Raw genomic sequence first — 22,219 nt, forward strand, 5'->3', positions numbered from 1 at the left:
TGTCTTAATAAAACATATTTCTCTATTGACTTACATATACATAGTTTTTTTTTTATTATTATACTCTTCTTAAAANTTTTTTTGTAAAAAGGAAATTATAGTTGTGTTAAGAAACAAAATTAAATTACACATACATACATACGTATCATATTTAGTATGTACAAACATATGTATGTATATATATATTTACATACAGTTTAGTGAAATCATATTTTACACACATACATACATACTTGTATGTAGCTAGTATATCGACCCTTAACTCGCTTTTAAAAGCCATATCTGCTCTTTAGTATTAACTCATGTTTTATAAATAAATAATTCGTTTGATAAGTTTTCAATAAAGAACTTACTTATATCGAGCACTTTAAAGCTTAAATTGTTATGGAAATACGCTCTAATTCAAAGCTGATTTTCAAATTTTCGTGAAACTTGGAAAAATTTCGTTATAACTTGGATGTTTTCTTGGATGTTAAATGTGCTCTCTTTTATAAGCGGTTAAATGGGTTAAAGCGCCATATAAAATCGCTTTTGTTAGTAAAATTTGGTAAATACACATTTTCCTTTTATAAACGAAATAAAAATTATTTAAAGTGTGCGTTTTCGTGTGGAAGTGCGTGTGTGTGTTTATGTTTGTGTGAACTAACCGCCGTTGGGCGTCTCCAGCGTAGCCGTTCGCATCGGTGCATCAATTTTCACATGTAAGCTGGATAGGGTCGTGTCAACGGGTATATCGACCTCCTGGGTGCCTATATAGGCGTCGGCGACAAGTGTTAGCTATTTGTTAAAAAAAAAAGTATAATAATAAAGAATTAGAAGAAAATTTGTGTTAAAAGTGCAGAGGAAGGGAATAAAATCAATGGTATTATATTAATTAAGAAATTTATATTAAGGTATTTTTGAAATTTATATTAAAATCAAAAACATAGACAACTATTCGATTTGCATAATTTAAATTATAATTTATCCATAGTGGTGGTTTTTCTCCCGTTACTGTACATACATATAGATGGTTTTTTGGCAAAACCTCGTATTTAAAAATACTTTTAAACAACACTATCCATAAAAAATCCTATAAATTTCACGAGAGCAGTTTAAGTGAAAAATGATTTTTTTATTTGAATTTAATATGCAAACTGACAAAAAAAAATCTTTTTTCACTTTAATTGCTTTCGTGAAACCGGCAGTAAGTAGAGGGAGTCAGGGAATTCTCGGACACGGGGTATTGTTGGACAGCAAGATGTTTTTTGCCCCTAAAATGCTTGACAGTTTCAACCAACTGTCATCAACTCGTCTCATGCTGTGTATACGCACCGTTATCTTGCTGCCATAGCAAATATAAATTTGATACTTCGAACGTTTTTTATTTTTTTACTTAGTACTTTTTTTATTATGACAAGAACCAACTCAGTTAAATACATTTGTAAAACTCGTGGAAGCTTAGGCCTCTGACGCAAAAATAATTTTGTATGAATATTGTACTGCGTTACCTACTTATACGCCGCGATTTTGCCGATTTAAGTTCGGGGAATTATTGGACACTGTCTTCGGGGTATAATTGGATACTTATTTCTTGACATTTGAGGGATTTTTCCACACAGCATGAGTCTTTCGGCAATTTCTAATAGTTTTTTGGACCGGTAAATTTTGGTTTAGCCAGAATGCCGCTTTATTATGCAAAACAAGGAGACATCAATGATTTCGGAAATATCCTGAAATCGGCCGCTTTGACATCGCCTGCAATTGTGCCTGACCTATGAAGAAAATACCGTCTCCGACAGACCGAAACTGACGTGGAAGAAGACATTGATCTCTGCATAATATGCAAGAAAAATATGCCGAGACAAGAAAACCGCCGAGACACAGCCCCTTGCATTGTTTGTGATCGAGGTGTTTGTTCACTAGAGTTGCACCGGAGCAAACCCGAATGTTCACTGCGATTCGGAATAGTTTTAATCGTAATTTTTTACTTTATTCTATTAATTATGATGTCGTCTTCTTTCGTTTTCGTTCACAAAGAAATGTTTTACATCAATAACTTTCATTTTTTATCGATTTACAAACTGTCCAATAATTCGCCGAGATTTTTCAAAAGTGCCATAACACAATTTTTGGGCCAACTGAAATAACATGCATAATTGAATATTTACAATTTGATCAAACTGCTGGTGGCGAAAGGTGGGTTATTTCCCGTACTACAAAACCAACTTAAAAAATGTTTAGTTTGCGAGTTTTCGACCAAATAAAAAAGTGTGTCCAAGAATACCCCGAGACTTCCCCTACTGTTTAGTTAATTAAGAATAAAATATAACGAATCAAAGTATTTTAGGGCCTAGTTTGAATTAATTTTTCGAGATACGATGTAGTAGTGATTTTTGAGATTTTGCCAAAGTATCGTCGATGTGTACATATGTATGTACGTCTGCGGAAACATACTGTATCTTCGCATTCGGAAGATTACACTTGTAATGTCGTCAAAATCGACTATTGGAACAACCACATTATTTTCAAAGTTACTGGATGTCACCCTTCACTTTGTTGACGTTCGTTCCATAACCTGGTTTCAAATGAATGCCAAACCAAAAAATAAAAAAAATATTTTCCATGGCATTCATTTCGGTTTTACATGCATGCATATACCTGCCTACATATGGGCATTTCCTGCGTTGAGGCTCAGTTACGTACATATATAGTACTTAGCATTGCATGGTCACTTAAGGAATGTGCTAAATGAGCTCTGCGTGCAATCCAAATTTTGTAGAGCCAAATAAGAATTAGTGTAAGCCATTACCCAACGCCTTAGATCAGAATTTTTTCCCCAAAAATAAACGTAACTAACATTTCATCCAACACAAATAAAAATATTTACCGTAACTAAAATGTAACAAGTTTAGAGCGGCTAAACTTTTTCATTCATATGTTTTTATACTTTCCCCCATATTTGCTATGCAAAAGGCCCTATTTGAAAACTTTTCAAAAATTCACGTTTTTGAATATTCTTCGTTTGTGGTTCGCAGATACGCGTTTATAACACTATTTAAAGGCAGAAATAGACTTGCCATTGCATGCTATTGATTGGCTTCGCTGAATTTGGTCTGGTTATATTTTTTTTTTTTTTTTTTTNGCACGGATGTGTATTTTTAACGCATTTTGAGTTCATATTTCATATTCTTTGCTGCTTTAACAAACGCATATGAATGCATTAACCAATCCGTATGCATATCTGTGTTCATATATACATACATACATACATTCGTTTTAATTGTGGCATGAATGTACATACTTATGTCCCACACACATATTAACATATCTAAATGTGTATGTGGTATGTATAGCCAGTGACTAACTTTCAATTTGATATATGCCATCAACTTCATGGTGCGTTGGTTTTTTCAAAATGACAGGTGTTTAATTACTTGATTTTGAATTGTTTGACCTAATACAATACAAAACAACACCAACAAGATAGAAGTGACAACAGAATTTAGCTCTCTTTATCTATATGGCTATAGTGTCTGTTTCCATACGATTTTAAATATTTTGATCTATGTTTGAGACTTCTGTCGCAGTTCAAAATATAGAACTGTCGAAATCGCTTCTACCTAGTTGAATATGCCTTTATACTACACAGTTAGCTTCAGATCACACCAACAAAGTCCAGTTAAACATTCCATTTTTGGCTCATAATAATACTCAACATTTGACTTAGTACAAACCAGCCTTAAGGATGCGCTAAAACTTTTGGCTGCGCCAGCTGTCGCTGGATGAGCCCCATAAAATATATAGTTAACGGAGCGGATGGTAAATAACCGTTACTGGTGTTAAGGACCTCATGCCTCTAACCCTAAGCAGAACGGATTACTAAAGAAAGCAGTAAGGATTAGACGTAGATTACACAAGGATTAGATATATGAGGCCCTTAACATTAGTAAGGGTTTTTAATTGAGTCGTTATTGCAGCGGACCACCGATATACGTATGTATATGTACATATCTTGTGCTTGGCGTGGAAGCTACTTGAGTTTCCGAACTCGCAATCACAAGTTGTAAGCAACAGTGGCAGCACTTATAGTTACCAGCTTGTAGCGGTATTTAGCATTTAAACAAGTTGACGCTTTTCGCTGCGATTTTCTGCCATTTTCACTATGTGACAGTGGATGGCGACAACCACTTTTAATAAGCCTATTTATTTTAAAAACTTGTATTTACTTGATTTACATAGCAAACATTGACTTGCTGCACTGGATGCGATTAACTATAATTACTACAAGACGTAGAGAAAGGTTTTCTCAGGCTGAGGCTAGTCAGAGCATACATACATATCTGCATAGATATGTGCATACATTAGACTGCATCACTCCCCGTCCAATAAAAGTACTGTGTTTCCATTCGAATTATAAAATCTATTATATTTGAAGACGTCCACCAAAATATTTCGAAAAAATATTAAGATTTACGTGAGCTGGACCGAGTTGAAAATACCTCCAAAAATGGAGTTTTTAAAGAATATAAATAGTTTCTTAAAGATTTTTTGAAAAATATATATATATATATGTGACAAAACGGAAAAACCGAAACTTTTTTTTTTGGTGATGCTGTCTAATGTACATACATATATATGCACATGTATATGAGGTTTTAATAATTTATCTTTTTGCTACTTAATTTTAGTTATTTTTATCTTTGTGCAATATTAAAAATAAAATTCAACAAACTTTCGTAAAAATGTTGAGCTTTTTAATTAGGTTTCTTAGAAAGATTTTGAGTACGCAGTTTTGTAGCCCATTAAATTTTATTATAATAAAGTGGAAGTTTGAAGTAGCTGGGATTTACCGTTAATTTTTAAAAGGTTTTTTTTTGACAGTGTCAGTAATTTTCTTCCATAAGAAGTGTGCATATTCAAAATCTTTTAAAGTACTTTAATTAAAAAGTTCGAAATTTTTGCGAAGGTTTGTTAATTTTTTGTTTTTTATTATTGCACATCGTCTCAGACTTGGATTTATTCGGTCTTTGTTAAAGAATAAATTATATATTTTTTTATAAAAAAAACTAAAATTGAATAACAAAAAGATAAATTGTTAAAACTTGTCAATATGTGGTGCGCTTATTTATAATTATGACACGGGGGGGTATACATTTATGTATGCATGTAAAAACAAATACATTTGCGACACTTACCGTGCTGCCCTCCAGTTCCTGTGAGTTTTCACTTCCCACAAGATGAAGTACTTCACCGCCCGAACGTATGGCCACCTCGCCAAGTATGCCTCCTACAGCTTCCTGCGTTTCATTTTCGCTTGCCGAGCGTTCACCATACCAGATGAGGTAGAGCTGTTGTTTGTAAGATATACATACGTACATATATGTATGTATGTTATTAAAATTTACTTAAAAATAGCAAATAATTTGGAAAATAAAATACTACTCATGTTGTTTTCTCGTTTTTTTACTCTCTTTTTTACTAACCCTTATGCGCTTTTTCAGCAGCGTTATAGCTGCATCCTGCACCAGCTCCGTGTGCGGTGGTATCACTGCGGTAGATATAAACACGGCGCTATCATATGGCACCAGTTCTGAAGCGTGTACAATGCCTATAAAAGAATTACCACCGTCGTGTACTTTGATGCCATTCAAACCGGCGAGGAATTGGCGGGTGTTATTAAAGCTATAAGCTGCTGGAATTCCTAAAAAAAAATGTAAAAAAAAAGAAAAAAAGATATAAAGGTGAAAATCAAATTTATCAATTTATATGGAGCAAACCATGCACGTACATACGTACATTCATTCTTTCTCGTTATGCTTTTGTTAAACAGATAATATGATAACCAGGCATGCGTGAACAACCGCAATACGAAAATATTCTTATTTCTTTTATTCACTGGAAGAAATAGTATACTAAGTATGTATGCATTTGTGTAGCCAGAGCTGGTTAAATGCATTTACATTACAATTACAATTACAATTACTCAGTAATTGTAATTAGAAATCAGTTCCTTTCGTCCATAGCAAAGAATTTGATTACTTTTCCAATTGCCTAGAAGTAATTTCGAATGTAATTTTTTCAATGTCATTACAATAATTGTAATTGGAATTACATAATTACGTGCTAGTAATATAATTACTAAACATGTCGCTCTCTTACAGCGTTTAAAATACATTTCCAGATATAACACATTCAAAGGAAAAGGGCTACACAGAAACCACAGAAGTTGCATTCTGAGACGAGCGTCTAATTTTCATGATATTGTACTAAAATTAAGAGAAACAGGTGTTGATACAAGGTTCTTTATAAAAATCAAATGAAATGAACACGAAAATATTTATTGTTGTCAGTGGTGGTTATGCCACGTCTAACTACGTCCATGTTTTTAAAATCCTAAATGCCATACATAACAAAGCTGTGGTTGATAATAACGGTTTGCAAATAAATATCTACATTAATATTAAATTTTTTGTTGACCAATATTTAGATGTAAATTTTTGCTTTTGTCACAAAAAGAGAAGACGGAAACACTACTTTTCTTGCAGTATCAACCAATTGACATAATAAGCTAACAGGACTTACAGATTTAACTTTATAAAGTGGTTTTCACTAGCATTTTTAAAATATTTCTTTGAATCGCACATGTTTTGACCAACACTGTAGTTTTTTTTTTACATAAAAAAATGGTGTCCGAAAATTGCTGAAGCTTTGTACATAGGCGTGTCTTGTCAACCAGCTCAAACAAATTATCGTCCAATAACCTAAAATAAGTTATCAAGAAGTCGGTAAGCATAACAGTTACTATCTTACTTACTTACTATAGGCACATTAAGTACCCAACGCGCCTAATGTCCTCTCGGTCAGTATACTTGAATGTAAACTTCAAAAATTTTAAATGCATATCTTCTAAATTGTAGGCTGTCGAGTCGCTTGGTTGTACCTGATACACGTTCTGCTTTCCATTAAAAGACATAACACCAGAAATGTCGCCCTCCTTGTTGCTACAACGTAGCCCATCGGGGTATTGCCCATTCATACAATCATCATTCATTCAATCACTCAACCTCAACTTATTTTGGCAACAAGTAAGTCATGAACTATACATACATAAAAAACATGTATATAAATACATACATATATGCACATATGTATGTATGCTTGATATGTTTACTATTACTATTTTGTTTACTCACCTGAAGCATTCAGCGAGACCAACACAATTTTTATATTCAGATTGGTGCGTAGCGCGTCACGCCACAGCGCCTTCGTCTTGTCCAGCGCATCTGCCGATGGATCGACAATAACAGCTAATGGCATTCGTATGTAGGCATCTTCAATGTAGTTGCGTAATTGTTCGTGCGGCAGCAGCTTGCGGCCGCGTGGTATATTTATTTGTTTACCCTGCTTACCCAGAGGGCGTATGCTGGTTATTGTCATCGTTGTTGTTGTTGTTGGCGTCGTCAGTGGTATTGTTGTAGTTGGAGTGGCAACGGCAGCTGATTCCGCTTCCAAGCCTGTTGCCGAGTTTGTGGTTACCGCAATGCTTGGCGCATTAATGTCGATAGAGTTCTCGTCGAATACTGGTATTGCCACAGTTGTTGGCGCAGCTGTGGCGGCCATTACTGTTGGACCATTTGTAGTCCGAGCGGCGCCACGTACTTGCAGAACAGGTGGATGTGCACGCGCCATATCTACGTTTGGAAATTGATATAAATCGACAGCGGAACGCGCTGATGTTGGCTGTGAAGCGGTCGGCGAAGGCGTTAGTGGCAGCGCAGGTGCCATCAGTGGTCGCATCGCACCTTCCACGCGTTGGTGCATTTGCTGTTTCTCAGAAGAGCTGTCCTGAGAGTCCTCGTAGTAGTCCTCATCATCTGAGCTATTCGGTTGTAAATGCTGTTTCCTTGACTGTAACGCAGGCGATCGATGTTGCTCCTTCTGCGATGGTGGCGCTGGCTGCTGATCCTTCAGCGTGTTGTCATCCGTTTCTGCGTGATTATACAATTTCATTGCGATTGGATTGATTTTATTTGTCTTGGTGGCTTTTTCATTCAAATGCTCTTCGTCATCCACATAGTCGGAGGTTGAGACGTTCGCGTCAGCTTCCTCTACTGACACAGTGTCGCTAGTTATGGTGCGCGGAAATTGCTCAGCTTTTCCCTTTCGCACATAGGCTGGTATCATTGTACTCATGGATACGGGCAGCGCTGTATGCGGCGAGGCTATGGGCAACTTGGCTGCTGCGAAATTAATTAAAGTACTGCTATCCAACATTTCGTCGTCCGCTGAGCCGGCCAACATGTCATTACTGTGAACTTGTGTCCTTACTGCATTCAACGATTCATTGCTCATTTCTCTTCGCTTTGGCGATGTCGTTGACGCAACTGCCGAGTCGGCATTATCTTCTCCGTCCTCCATTGCATCTAACAGCTTCTTGTGCCTGTCATGCTCATCCATGTCCTGTTGTAGAACAGCTGTTTCATAAATCTCATCATTACTGTCCATTATTTCGCTATTAGCTCCACCGCTACCAGTACTTCCACCACTTGTCCCCAATTCGCCACCACCGCCGTCGGCATCATAATCGGGCACATTGGATTGGTGGCTAGAAGCGGTTAATAGTGCAAAGATAACAAATATCAAGAAGATGGACGTCAACTGTGTTCGCAAGCTGCTGCAAGGGGAAGGTTTGTTTGAGTTGGTGGATAACATTTTCTTGTTTGTGTGTGAATATTTGTCCGTATGTACTTTTTAAAGTTGCTATGATTTTGATTATTTTTCTTTTAATTTATCTTTATCTTTGCTCTGATGTGTTGGTCATCCTTTCGATCCAAGATGTCTTTTTAAACTGGAGAAAGAGAAAAGAAAAAGTTAATAAACAAGTAAAGGCAGTGGCTATTACACTGGCGGCAGAAATAATAGACTCGCCTTGCACTTCATTATACTAAAATTGAATGGGCTATGAAACTGCATATTTACTCGAACAGTTTCCAGAAACTCTGAATAAAAGGTTGAAAATTTTGATGAAAATTTTTTGAATTTTTTTGAACTTTATATTAAGTGTGAAACTTTGATTTATGTATGTGGTTTATTTGTATTATAGAATGAACTATGTATATTTTCATAAATAATGAATGCAAAAAAAAATGTTCATGAAATTAATTCTGAATTAGTACAAGGCGTACACTTTTATTTGTTGCCTAGTGTATGTATGTACATAGCAGGGATGTTGCGAATATTTGCATTGCATTCGTTATGCGAATGATTCGCATCATTTTACATATTCGCTTCTACATTCGCATTCGCATCAAATGATACGCATATGTTAAAGGTTGTTCAATTTAATGTTTAGCTTTTTAACAGGCAAAACAATCATTTTACGCTGCTGCATTTTGTAGGAAATAGAAATGGGCTCAAATGTGTTCTTCTGATGAACTGTCAAATATTTCAGTGCTATTCATATTTTACGTAGTTGTATTAATAATAGCTACACATTTTAGTTAATTTTTGTACTTTATTCGTCGAGTGAGCAATAGGGTGATTGAAAATTGGAATTTATTTGAATTTCGACTGAGAACGTTCGGATTATTGAAGGTAATAGGGAAGGCAAGTTCATTCTAAAATTTCAAGTTATTTGAACAAGATTTAGAGGTCGCTCAACGCTGTTATTTGTTTTCCGGAAACTGCAGATTTTAAATGCCACTTTATAAAGAAATTGGTATGTTTTCATCAAATCTTGTCGGATTTCGTTGAAATTTCGTAGGTAGGTTCCCAAATATCGGTTCATTAGAACACGCAGTTTATATAAGTTCGATAAATTAGTTTTAAATACATTTATTAATTAGTTAGTAACTAAGTTTAGCCTTATACAAAATTAATATTTGCAATAATTTTTTTTTTGTTCCTTAACCAGTGAGCATATGCTTAATACATCTAAGATCACATTACAATTCATACCAATAGTGGAGACCTCATCATTAAATATTACTAATCATCAAATAAAAAAATCACCAGATAAACATCACTCATACGCCATGTTGAATCCACGTGTTTTCCTAATCATTGCAAATATTAATAGTATAATAATAATATTTTGGCGCTTGCACCTTTGCCAAGTGTTTGGCCGAGCTTCTCCTCCAATTTGTGGTGTGTGTCTCGATGTTGTCACAAAAAGGCCACCTACCTACAGCTTTACGCCGCCTCCGAACGGCAAATGGCTTTTGTGAGAAGCTTTTTTAAGGCAGAAATACACACGGAGGCAGTGTTGGGCGTTAATCAATTAATTTTTCTATCATACTACTAATACCCAAACAGCAAACAAAAAAAAAGAATTGAACAGTGATACGTTTTCAATGCATTTATTTAGCCTTTGTGTTTATTTCAGATATAATGATGACATACAACTATTACACACGGTTCAACTCTTTAATAACTGTTTTTTTTTTCACTTGGAATAGTTTCTCGGTGCTTCCGAACTGTCAATAACAATGCTTGTTTTCGCTCCTCACTTTTGGCATGTATGTTGTTGAAGGTTTGAGCGAGCGCCACTCCACGCTCTGCGGTAACGTTTACAACTTTTAAATTCCTTATTAGTGAGCGACATCTAAATCTTATTCAAATAAGCTGAAATTTTAGAATGAACTTGTCTTTTCTATTATCTTCCAAGAATCCGAACGTTCTCAGTCGAAATTCAAAAAATCGTATACACTTTTTGTTGCTGATTTGAAGCGCATTTACAAAATTTATCTCGCACGTCCCATGTTTGAGCAAAAAAAGTTGAAGTGTCGAAAAATGTTAAACATGGCAAATTAAAAAAAAAAAAAATCAAATATAATTTGGACGTAGTTTTCCGAAGAAAGAAAAACATGTATAAATGAAAATTCAATTCGTGTCGATGAGTTGATTAGAAATGAGTGAAAAATTAAAAAAAAAACTCAGTTCTTCAATAGCATGCACTTGTTTCCCTCAAATACGAATATCTCAATCTATGAATTAATTTTAAAAACAAAGTAATTTCATGTACAAATCAATATCAAAGATTCATTGTTTTAATGAAAAGCTTTTTCATGGCAGAAATAAGTACTCTCGGAGGTTTACCACTGCCTGTTGAGACTGAACTTTATTAGAAAAAAATTTTTTGGATCGAACCTTGGTACTACTGGGTGGAAGTGCGTGCCCCTAATTTCTTGGCCACAAAAATTATAAAAATTCAGAAATTTTCACCTAAATTCCAAAATTTTTCATTCAGAATTTTCGGAATGCAGTTTTCTAGCCCATTCAATTTTAGAAAAACAATGTGCAAGTTTCAAGGCGCTAAAAATTACCGTTGATTTTTTGGAATTGTTTTGTAGAAGGTGTTGCGCATTTTCTTCTATATTAAAATAGATTTTTATCATGCTTTATATGGAAGAAAACGCACAACACCCTAAAATTGAATGGACTATAGAACTGCATACTCAAAATAAAAATAAATAGTTGAAAATTTTGATGAAATTATTTCGAATTTTTGTAAACTTTATATAAAGTGTGAAACTTATGGTTTACATCAGTGATTCCCAAAGTGGTGCAGGTGAACACCCATGGGTACACGGGAGACTCGGTTCACTCTGGTTTCGATAGTAAAGAACAAAAAGGGTTGCTTGGTTTTATCTTATCAATCAATATACATAGGTAGATAATATACTACTCCAAAAAATTAAGGGGGCAAAAAAAGACCAAAAAATTGTGGTATTGAGACTTATAAAATCCTTTGAAGCTCTAAGATAATAATTTTTTTTGTAGTAGTGCATAGTGCTCTATTTATAATGTTGGGTTCCCTCAGGCTGAATGCTGGTTTAATTCCAGCACTGAGTCCGGACTCACAGATTGTCGAATCTTCACTGATGGCTCCAAAACTGAGATCTTTATCGCTGTGAATAATGGGAAATAGGTGGAGGGGAAGGACAGCCAAGCTGCAATTAAGGCTTCGGCCAGCCCTCTAACTAAGTACTTGCAAACTAGTTCGCCAATGCAAGTTTCGACTAAATTATATTGGTAAACATAACGAGCTTGCTTTAATTTGGGTGCCAGGTCATTCGTATCTGGCAATGAGACATCTGACGTTGGCCCGAGTTGGCTTAGACCAGGCATTATTCCTTGATCCTCAACCATCTATGGCACTCCCCATTTCAGCCATCGAAGCCACCATCAGAAATAATGACTGGGAGGCATGGATGAGCAAAACTCATGTTGCCGCCCTCAATCTCAGAAGGTCTATCTAGTTTTTTTTTTCTCTCACTGAGCAGACGAGACTGCAGTCAACTTGCTGGACTGCTGACTGGAACAAACACCTGACTGTGATATGCGTGAATGACAACTCCATTTGCCCATCCTGCCTTGAAGAGGACGAGACGGTGGAACACTTTTTGTGCTTCTTGCCTGCTTGGTTGTTTGTCATCGATTTTTCTAGATTCGGCCTTTTCTCTGTTGACAGTTTCTGAATTTAAAGTTTGGCGAAAAAAGCTTTGCGAATTCGTTGTTTCAAGCTTAAAGTTAAAACGAGCGATAAAAATAAAAGTGATTCCATCAATACAAAACCTATTTTAGAAATACGCCACGTGCAAATTCACGAGTGCGCAGAATATGTAAGGAATTTATGGTGAAGATAATGTAAATAATGCTAGCGCTCGGAGTGCTCTTAAAAAATGTAACTCCTCAGAGCGAGAGAGTACTTTGATGGCTTTATTTCTTGAAACAAATTATTTTTTTTAAATAATACACAAGAACATATTTTATTTTTATTTTTGCCACTCCGAATTTAGGTTTGGAACTCCCCGCGATTTGAGAGTATGTTAGAAATTATTATAATATTATATTAGAACAAGGAGGACACTTTCATTTTTCGCCTAGTGTATGTATGTACAAGTCGCTATCGCTAACGCCCTGGTAAGCCACCGGCCCACTCCGGTTAAATATGTAGCTATGTTGCAACCGGCTTTCTTTCGCTTTGACCTTGAAGTGTTGTTTTTGTTGTTGTATGCATAAAATATATAGTCAAATGGATTAAATATGCATTTTTAGAGAAGAGATAACTTATTAAATAAACTGGTATTGTATGGGGCATTTTTAAGTGCTATTTGCAAGCCGCATTGTTCGTAATTTGTTGCCGTGGGTGCTCCGTATGGCGTCGTGCAATAAAGCCATAGTAAATAACGACTTATGGCTTTATTTCACTTCACATTGAGAAATAACGCCATATTTTTGCGTATGGTCTTATTCTCACTGTGAAAGTGAAATAAAGCCATTTTAGCGTTACTGCACGTTTGATAATTTTTTGTGTAATGTTTACCTAGTGTGCATATAAAAAGTAACTCGGTAATTCTCTAGTTTAAGGTACAACTTGCAATTTTTTTATTAAAAACGAGTAAACAATATTCCCGAACTGAAAGGAAAATATGCAAATTGCATATAGTGCTGCGAATTTATTTATATTTCGTAATAATTCCTTATATGGCGTCTGCAATGTTGAGTACTTTTCGGTTTTGTCAATAACAATTTTATACACACCTCAATTTTATATACATATTTACATCTTACCGATTTAAAAGAAAAACTCATAAAAATATATGCACACAAAATTATCGTATGTTACATTTTTTACGAAATTCACTTTTAGATACAACGTTGTTTTACAACCCATAACGCATCACCTGTTTAAATATAACGGCTTAAATCCCAATAGCTACCGCAAAAATTGACTGTAAATTTTATCGTATGTGACAATGAATTTTTTCTTAAAATTATTTTGGCTACATTTCTTTATTCATTCTGAATGTTTGGAATAAACTTTTCTGTTTACTTATTCTTTAGCACGTTCCTGATTTAATGTTAACGTATATTTCAAACACATTCTGTTTATTCTGTGTGTGTGCCTTTATCTGCTAAGAAATTAGAATGTAGAGACCTTTCTACAAAAATTATATTAGCAAATCTAAACTTTGGTATTGATGGCGCTAGCCAAAGCAGAGAAAAATACAGAAAACACTTCTGTAAAATTTCGTTTTTGTAAAATACGATAACTTGGGATATGTATCAAATTTTAATGGCACTCAACCTCATATATTTACATATGTAGTATATATATGTAGATATATAAATATATCTTACTGATTTAAAAGAAACCCTCATATATGTATGTATGTTTATTAGCGTGGGCCGAAAATCAGTTTTTTTTTTAGAAAAGTATGGTTCATTATGCTCTAAAAAAATCTGTGTGCAAAGTTGAAGTTTTTGATCAATATCTTAGGCTCGCCCAGGTCCATCAAAGTATAGGTGCTAAACAAATTTTTTCTTAGTTTACTTCGATTCTCTAAAAAAAGGTTCATGTACCAAATTATGTAGAACTAATACTTTCGAAGATAATTGCAATTAAAAAATATATACATATATATTAGTTAATTTATCCATTTTTATTTTTTGAGCTCATTGAACTTTGATGGACTTAGGCGAGCCTATGCCAGTGGTATTATTTCCCATTTAAATAAAAGTGAAATAAAGAAAATTTTGCGTTATTGCTGTTTGTGTTATTGCATCACATTTTTTACAGTGGCCACCCTATTTACCGAACCCAAACGATTAGGGGTTCTTGGATTACAGTTTTTACGAGTCGGGCCAGCTATATGAAGATATGTAAATAGTCATAAGGTGCCCTTCAGTTCTTAAAAAAATCCGTTAACCCTTTTTACGACATGATTGTTTGTTTCGTTTGTTCAGTCTACTCCCTTTCTAATAACGGCAGCATAACAAATGCACAATACAATATATTTTCGTTCTTTTCTACTATTTTGTTTAGAATTGATTGTATATATGATATGTCTTACATAATTGCTTAATTTTAGACTAATATTGCAGAGAAATCATATGAAAGTAAAACATAATACTAACAAAACGGTAAGATAGGATTTGAACTATATGCACCTATATGCACATATAAGTATGTATTCGTATATGATTTCCTGAGTGGCAAGGATGCTTGCCTATTCAGGAATGCACCAAGCGGGGAAATTGTGAAGGTGACTTTGCTTATCTGACATCTTTGTCACCCATGCGATGTTTAAATCCGGGGTCACACTTAAATGCAAACACTAATTTGCGCAATCTGAAAAGTATTTAACGGTATATTTATAAGTAATACAATACTTAATATATTTAAACAAAAGTTGAGGTACATACCAACGGACTTTCATTAAAATCTGTGTGCGCTATCCAAATTAGATTATTGTGTCCTCCATATGCGTCTATAAGAAATATTTTCTGTTGGTTTTTTTTCTATGATGAATTTTTCCGAAGACACAAAGTTTCTTTTGAACGAGGTGCGTATTGCTCTCCTATCAATCAAGAAGAATACTCTTGGCTTTCTCGCTTAGGAGACATCACTTTTTAATCCTAAACGAGTAATAACGGAGTACAAAACCGACAAATCTCCCTTATTGCTCAGAAATCAGGTCACATAGGGAGATCTCCCTTCAAGTTCTAGTGGGATAGTAGATGAATACTTTTTGATTGAATTTCAATTAAAAAGGGTTCTGCATGTGGCATAAAAATGTGTCCTGTTAATCTTCTTGAAAACCAGTTCGCTACAGATTTGTACGATCTTCCGAGCACATCGCACCCCCCCAACACATTATGCATATTGTTGCGGTTTCTTATAGAACTTCTATACTAGCTTCAGTCTCTGATTTCGCTGCATAAATTCAAACATCATTCTATAATTTTCATTGGTTGCGCGTGCCAAGTAAAATGGCAACATAAAATGATAAACAAAATAAATATTGCTATAAAAGTATATACAGTGTCGGACAAAGAAATAGAGTCGCGACGTCTTAACAAGTTTTGGCTATTTTTCTTTGGTTTATTTCATTTTTTATTATTATTTTTATTTTTTAAGTAGAGCTCATTATCTAAGGAAACCCATGTATGTTAGTCCAACCTAAGTGCCTATGGACATCTTAGTGTGAAAATAATTGAAGCTAAGTGAAAGTTATTGTGTTTTATATGAAATTAAATTAAATTAAATTAAATTGTTGTATCCTTTGTAGTTAACTTAAATCGTTTTTGTTTTTGCACATTTCTTTTGCTCTTTTTGTTAACTTCTTTTAGTAATTCTTGTCACAGCTGTTTGCGTTGCGTTTATTAAGTGTCATAATGCAGTGATACTCAAACTGTTCGCTACATATATTTTAAAGCTAAATCATCAGATCATCAGATCCTAAACTGTTATAATTTATTTTGTTTGCCTCTTTTTTAACATATGTAAGTGTTATTAAATTTTTCAATATGAAGTGTGATCTTGATAATTGTCAAGTTCAAAGCGATTCTGGCTGTGTGATGGTATTTGCCATCTGGAATGTGCTGGTTTGACAGGAAGAATTCTGGACGCTATTAATGATGGCAAGGGTCTTCGCTGGTCTTGCTTAAAGTGCAGGTCAACCGAAGTTGATATTTTTAAGTTATTTAAGCAAACCATAAATTGTTTTACAGAAATAGGAAGACAATTGTCAGCACTGACAGAAAAATTTAAGCATTATGAAAATGTGTGTTTTAGTATTTTAAATGCTTAGATACCTTGCAATTTGTTAAGGATATCCGTGTGTCTAAACGTAAGCGTCTTCATAGTCCATCTAATGAAATTCTTATTATTCCAGGTCAGAACAATCTTCTTGAGTTAACATCCTATACCTCAAAAGCATTTAGTGTAAACAAAAATGTTGGTGTTATATACGTATTCAGTTGACAAAGTGTGCCACTCGTTGCTCATCTATAAACTTAATCTTCTCGGTCTTTCAAATAATTTTCTACGTTGGAGATCTCTTCATACCTCTATGATAGATCACAAAGGGAATGTTTATAAATACTATCTCTTATGTCATTGATGTTACTTCAGGAATCCCTTAAGGTAGCCACCTAGGCACGGTTATGTTTTTGCTTTTTATAAACGATATTTCTACAGATATAAAATTTTCCAATATTTTAATGTAAGCAGATGATGAAAAACTTTATAAATCGGGCGTTTCAATTAAAGAAAAGTCTTCACTACAATCAGACTTAAACTGCATGGCTTACTGGTGTAAATAAATCGTATGCTTCTAAAGCGTAAGAAATGTAAAGTAATGTCCTCGTCGCGAAGAGCTATTCAGCCTGTTTCTTATACAATAGATAACCACAACCTGGAACTGGTATACAATTTTGTGGACCTTGGTATCACAATGGATCCTAAGCTTGATTTTAATCTTCACATTAATGTGACATTCAACAAGGCTAAAGGTGTACTGGAATTTGTGAAACAATGGTCAAAGGAGTTTTGTGACCCTTATATCATTAAAATCCTGTTTACAACATTAGTTAGAACGATTCTGGAATACGGTTAGACAAGATAGAATCAATTCAAAAACAATTCCTACTTTTTGCTGTAAGAAATTTCCGTTAGGATTCTCAATATAACCTCTCGCCTTATACGAGCCGATTAAAACTTATTAATCTTCCTACCCTTGTCAGTCACAGGCAAATGCTTGTTACAATTTTTATACCAGAGCGCACTTGTGCACAAGGGTATATTAACTTTGTTCGCATAACGGCTGTTTGTAACAGCCAAAACGAATCGAGATAGATATGGACAAATGTATACATAAATAAATGCTCAGAATGAAAAGAGAGATCGATTAAACCATGTCTGCCTGTCCGTCCGTCCGTCCGTCCGTGTACGCGATAACTCGAGCAAAAATTGAGATATCTCAATGAAATTTGGTATGTAGTTAGGTTGCCCTTTATCCAAGGTAGGTCGGTATTGAAAACGGGCGAAATCGGACTGTAACCACACCCACTTCCCATATAAGGCATTTTCGAAAAATGCAAAAACTACGATATTTCGTAAATATTGGATCCAAATTGTTGAAAATTAGTATGTGAGGTAGAATTTCGGTAAAAAATATTATTATTATGAAATTTTTGGAAAATGGGCGTGACCCACTCTGTAAGCAATTATCCAAAATTCTTCAGAGTCGGATGGAATGGTTCTGAGAAAACTTATTCCATGGGAAAGTTAAAAGATTTAAATATTCAGTTTCGGCTGCAGTAGTGAATTGAGAGGTCCCTGAAACTCGCCCTCTTGTGATTCACACACTTTTCTGGGGACAAAATCAAAGCTTTTTTAAAAGTATTTTATTGATTAGGTAATCGTTTCAGGAGTTCTTCGATTGGGGTGATTAAACACTTTTGACAATCTTTTAATATGCTTCTTAAGTCAAGTTTATCACGCAGTTCATTAGCCTTTTCTGAAAAATTATCGTGGAAAACTAAGTTTTGTATATTTTTATAATTGGAAAAAATTTATTGGAAGGAAAAAAATCGCCAAAAATCGCCAATGGCGATTTCCTAAATTTTTACGCGCAAATATCGCGAAATCGCCAAATCTGGACACTCTGGTCAAGACACTTTTGTCCCCTATTTTTGAAAATTTGAAAAACTAATTTTGAGTTACACGAGCCACTCCGTTGCTTATCCCAACCTCGTAAACTTAATTAATTTTGTATGGAAAACCGGTTTAATTACAAGTTTTACGTGGTTACAAGGCATTTACGAATAGCAGAACGTAACGCGGGAAACTGTTTTTATTACTTCATCTGTTTATTATAAAAAAAAAAACGGTATTCGTAATCTACTAATTTTAGCGTTGCTGCAGTGTAATTAACTATACATTAAAAAATAATAATAATAAACAAAAGAAAAAAATAGCCGTATCTTGTGGCGAACCTATTCTGTTGTCCCATTCTGTAGCTACAAAATGAATACAATTTAAGGCAAATATTTAGTAACCGATTGGCATTCAAACAAACATTAAAGCAATAATCTCTGCTTCTGCTTCCTACGAGAATCAGTCGAAATAAAATAATAATAAATTATCTTGATTTGAATCGCTTTTATTTGCACGCTCCGGTATTAATTCGATGGGGTTATGAGATTTCTATTTATTTAACTAACATCTTTCACTATTTAGAATATTTCACGAGTATTTTTACTTTTCATTTCATTGCAATTCATTTTGTTTATTTATGTGCCATCAAATCAAATGAGCATTAAATATTCATTATTCAGGAAGGCGAACACCAGTCAGACGGCTCTAACCACTAACGATCGGCCTTATAAACAATATATAAATTGTGTTTAAGACTAACGCAGAAAACGACCGAAAAGAAACAAAAGAAATAGCAAACAATAACAAAAAAAAAAAAAGTTTTAAACAATTTTAATATAAATACATAGATACAAAAAAAAAAAATTAAAAAATTCGTAATTCATCGCTGCTCTCATTCGGGCTATACTCATCACGTTCTCCACCAACCCCACGTCAGAGACGTACATACGTTGGAAGCGAAGACGAGTTCATCATGTCAGCAGACAGCCAATTGTTATGCTGATCATAATCTCGTAAGCAGTAAAAGGTTCTTTTCAGTCTACACACAAACCTTGAGCGCAGATATTTATGTTAAATGTACATATGTACATACATGGTATGTACATACAAACACATATGTATGTATGTATGTATGTATGTGCATGTGCATCTACTTAAAAATGTGAATTTTTTGCCCAAATTATTTAATTTTGAACAAATTCTCTATACCTCCTTTTCGATGGTTGCCCAATTTGTATCGCATTAGTCTATAATTGGCATTATTATCATTAAATCACAGATCTAAGCTTACAAATCAGAACTTAATGTGATTCGATTATACTTCTCTAATCCAGGTAATTTGTTTTTTTGTTTTTTATTTTTTATTATGATGTCATGCCACAGCTGTGACTTTGCGCCGTTTACTACTTATTTGTGCATGTAAAGTAAGTACTTTTTTTAATTTAATAATCGAGCATAAATTTACGATTACTTGATTGAATGATAATAGCAAAAAAAAAAAAACTCAATTAGGGTATGTAATTTCTTAAATTATGTATGTATATATGTATGTACGTGAATGGCGAATAAAACTTGACTTCAAATATTGATTGGCTAATTAATTTGTTTTTACGCCTGTGCCAATCCTACTGCGCCTTGTCTTTCTAGCTTTCTTGCTGATCCCCGAAATAGCATTGGTACACAGCTCAATTAAACTGTTGAGATTACTTCGTGATATTCGGTAAGGTCGATTTAGTAGAATACCAAATTCGTTTTTTACAGAACTTCAGTGAAGCTGTTCTTCTCTAGAAGAGCCCGACCAGCCACCAACGAATCGGCCTTCCGTACTTTCCGTCCGTATCAACATATCAGAGAGAGAGAGAAGGGACGACAACATCGCGAAAATTCCATAAGATAGGACAATTCTCGGTCGGTGACTGACTTTAAGTAGAAGAAAATCATTTTTTAAAGCCTTGCAGAAATATCATACGTGCTAATAAGTGCTTTGACAAAATTTTTAGCGTCGACGAAGAATTTTGTATCTGAAAGAAATTTTCAACATCGAAATGGATCTTTAACTCCACATGGTATTACAATGGGCCTGTATGTCTTTTCAAATTTACATATGTATAACAAAACAGAATATTAATGTTTTGAAATTAAATGTTTCCCTTAATGAAAACATATCTGGAATAATTCCAAAACGTTGTCAAAGTCCTAATGCGCATTAAAAAACATATATGGGACGTTACATACAATATTTACACCTAAATATTTTTTTTTTTTATATAAGATACTTCTCCGTGAGTTCAAAATTTCGGGAATTTTTTTCGAGATTTTCGAATATCATGACGAAATAAAATAATAGGTGTCTTCTTTTTTTCGACAAAGAATGTAAAAAAAATATATTTCACCCAAAAAAAAAAATAAATATTAAGGTGTAAATATTGTATGGAATGATCCATATGTACATATGTATGTATGTATATTGGGCGCCTACACATTTGCTAGTGCTTGGCTGAGATTCTCCTCCGATTTGTGGTGTACGCCTTGGTGTTGTCATACAAGGGGGAGGGACCTACCGTTTTTACGCCGCCTCCGAGCGGCAATTTTATATTTATTTGCAATGTTGCTTTTACCAAGGCTTGAACGTAGGCCCTGCTTACCACTACACAATAGCGGCCAAACTGTGAATACCCTTACTAAAAATTTTTGATGTTTTTTTTTGCAATTTCGCGACGACAAACGTTTTTCTGTCTGCTACAATAACAAAATTACAATTGCTTTCTTTTGATGAATGTTGTTCTCTGTTTTTGCCTTTGTAAAAGTATTTCGTTTGAGGTATTTTCCCTTTCAAGTGAAAAGGTGCTCATTTATACATACAAGTGCAAGTAAATAATTGTATTCGACGATTTTTGTCAAATCAATTCCAAAACACTTTCTTCTACATTCATGTTGCTTGGCTTTTCTTTCTTTTATATGATTTTTTATAGAGCAAACTAGCTATGAAGTTATTTTAAATGTACACAGAAAGTTTTTTTTAGGTATTTAACTTTTTCAAATATTAAATATCTATGAATTAAATACATATGTACATTTATTTACTACATTCATATAAACTACAGACGTGTATGCGTTTTCCAATTATAATTGCTTTTTATTTTTTAATCAAAGAGCCTCCAAAACTTCAAAAAAGTTGCCGAAAATCTCGAAAAAAGAAATCCGAAGAATTCCAAATAGTCCAAAAATATAAAAAAACTGTATAAACTTTAATAATAAATAAATATTTTAAAAGGATCAGTTAGTAGAATATATACATTGAATATAAAAAGAGTGAAACGAGTTAACGCAGTTAAGATCAAAGTTAAGCTAGGGGTGCCCGCGTATTATAGCGATAGTTTCAAAGTAGCCCTTTGTCCAATTTACGTCATTTAAACTTTCAACTCGAACAACCCTTAAGGGATTTTTTCAAATCAGGGAACAGATGATAATCACTGGGTGCAAGATCCGGGAGAATAAGGTGGCTGCGGAAGCAATTCCCATCGTAAATCGTTCAAAACATCCTTTCGCTTTTATTGCATTGTGTGGTATTGCATTATCCTGTTGCAATAACGCGCAGAATAATTTCTGATGTTTTCACAAAAAGAAAATTATTGCTCTTTGAGTTTTTGCTGCGTCTTCCATGATTACAAAAGCAGCGCTATGAAAACGCGTCTATATCAGTCGAACTCCCAAAGGCTCTGTTATGCATACTTGGCATTGCTTGAGAGTTGTCACATAAGGAATCTGTTAAATGGACTTCGCGTGTAA

General features: G+C 34.3%; 1 protein-coding gene across 10 annotated transcripts in view; it reads right to left on the minus strand.

Moving 5' to 3' along the window:
* Positions 1-200: 200 nt before the first annotated feature.
* LOC108368846 (uncharacterized) overlaps positions 201-22,219 on the minus strand; it is a 35,931-nt gene continuing 13,912 nt past the window's right edge. For all 10 annotated transcript variants that reach the window (XM_017623782.1, XM_017623779.1, XM_017623785.1 and 7 more), the window contains 4 exons: positions 7,176-8,830; positions 5,466-5,683; positions 5,178-5,330; positions 201-777 (listed from right to left, as the gene is read on the minus strand). In XM_017623782.1, coding sequence (XP_017479271.1) covers positions 643-777; positions 5,178-5,330; positions 5,466-5,683; positions 7,176-8,694 — 2,025 coding nt within the window. In that variant the 5' untranslated portion in view covers positions 8,695-8,830 and the 3' untranslated portion in view covers positions 201-642. The remainder of the gene's footprint in view (positions 778-5,177; positions 5,331-5,465; positions 5,684-7,175; positions 8,831-22,219) is intronic.

This window comes from Rhagoletis zephyria, unplaced genomic scaffold (genome assembly GCF_001687245.7).
Source record: "Rhagoletis zephyria isolate East Lansing unplaced genomic scaffold, Rhagoletis_zephyria_1.1 Rzeph_scaffold_03355, whole genome shotgun sequence".
NCBI lineage: Eukaryota > Metazoa > Arthropoda > Insecta > Diptera > Tephritidae > Rhagoletis > Rhagoletis zephyria.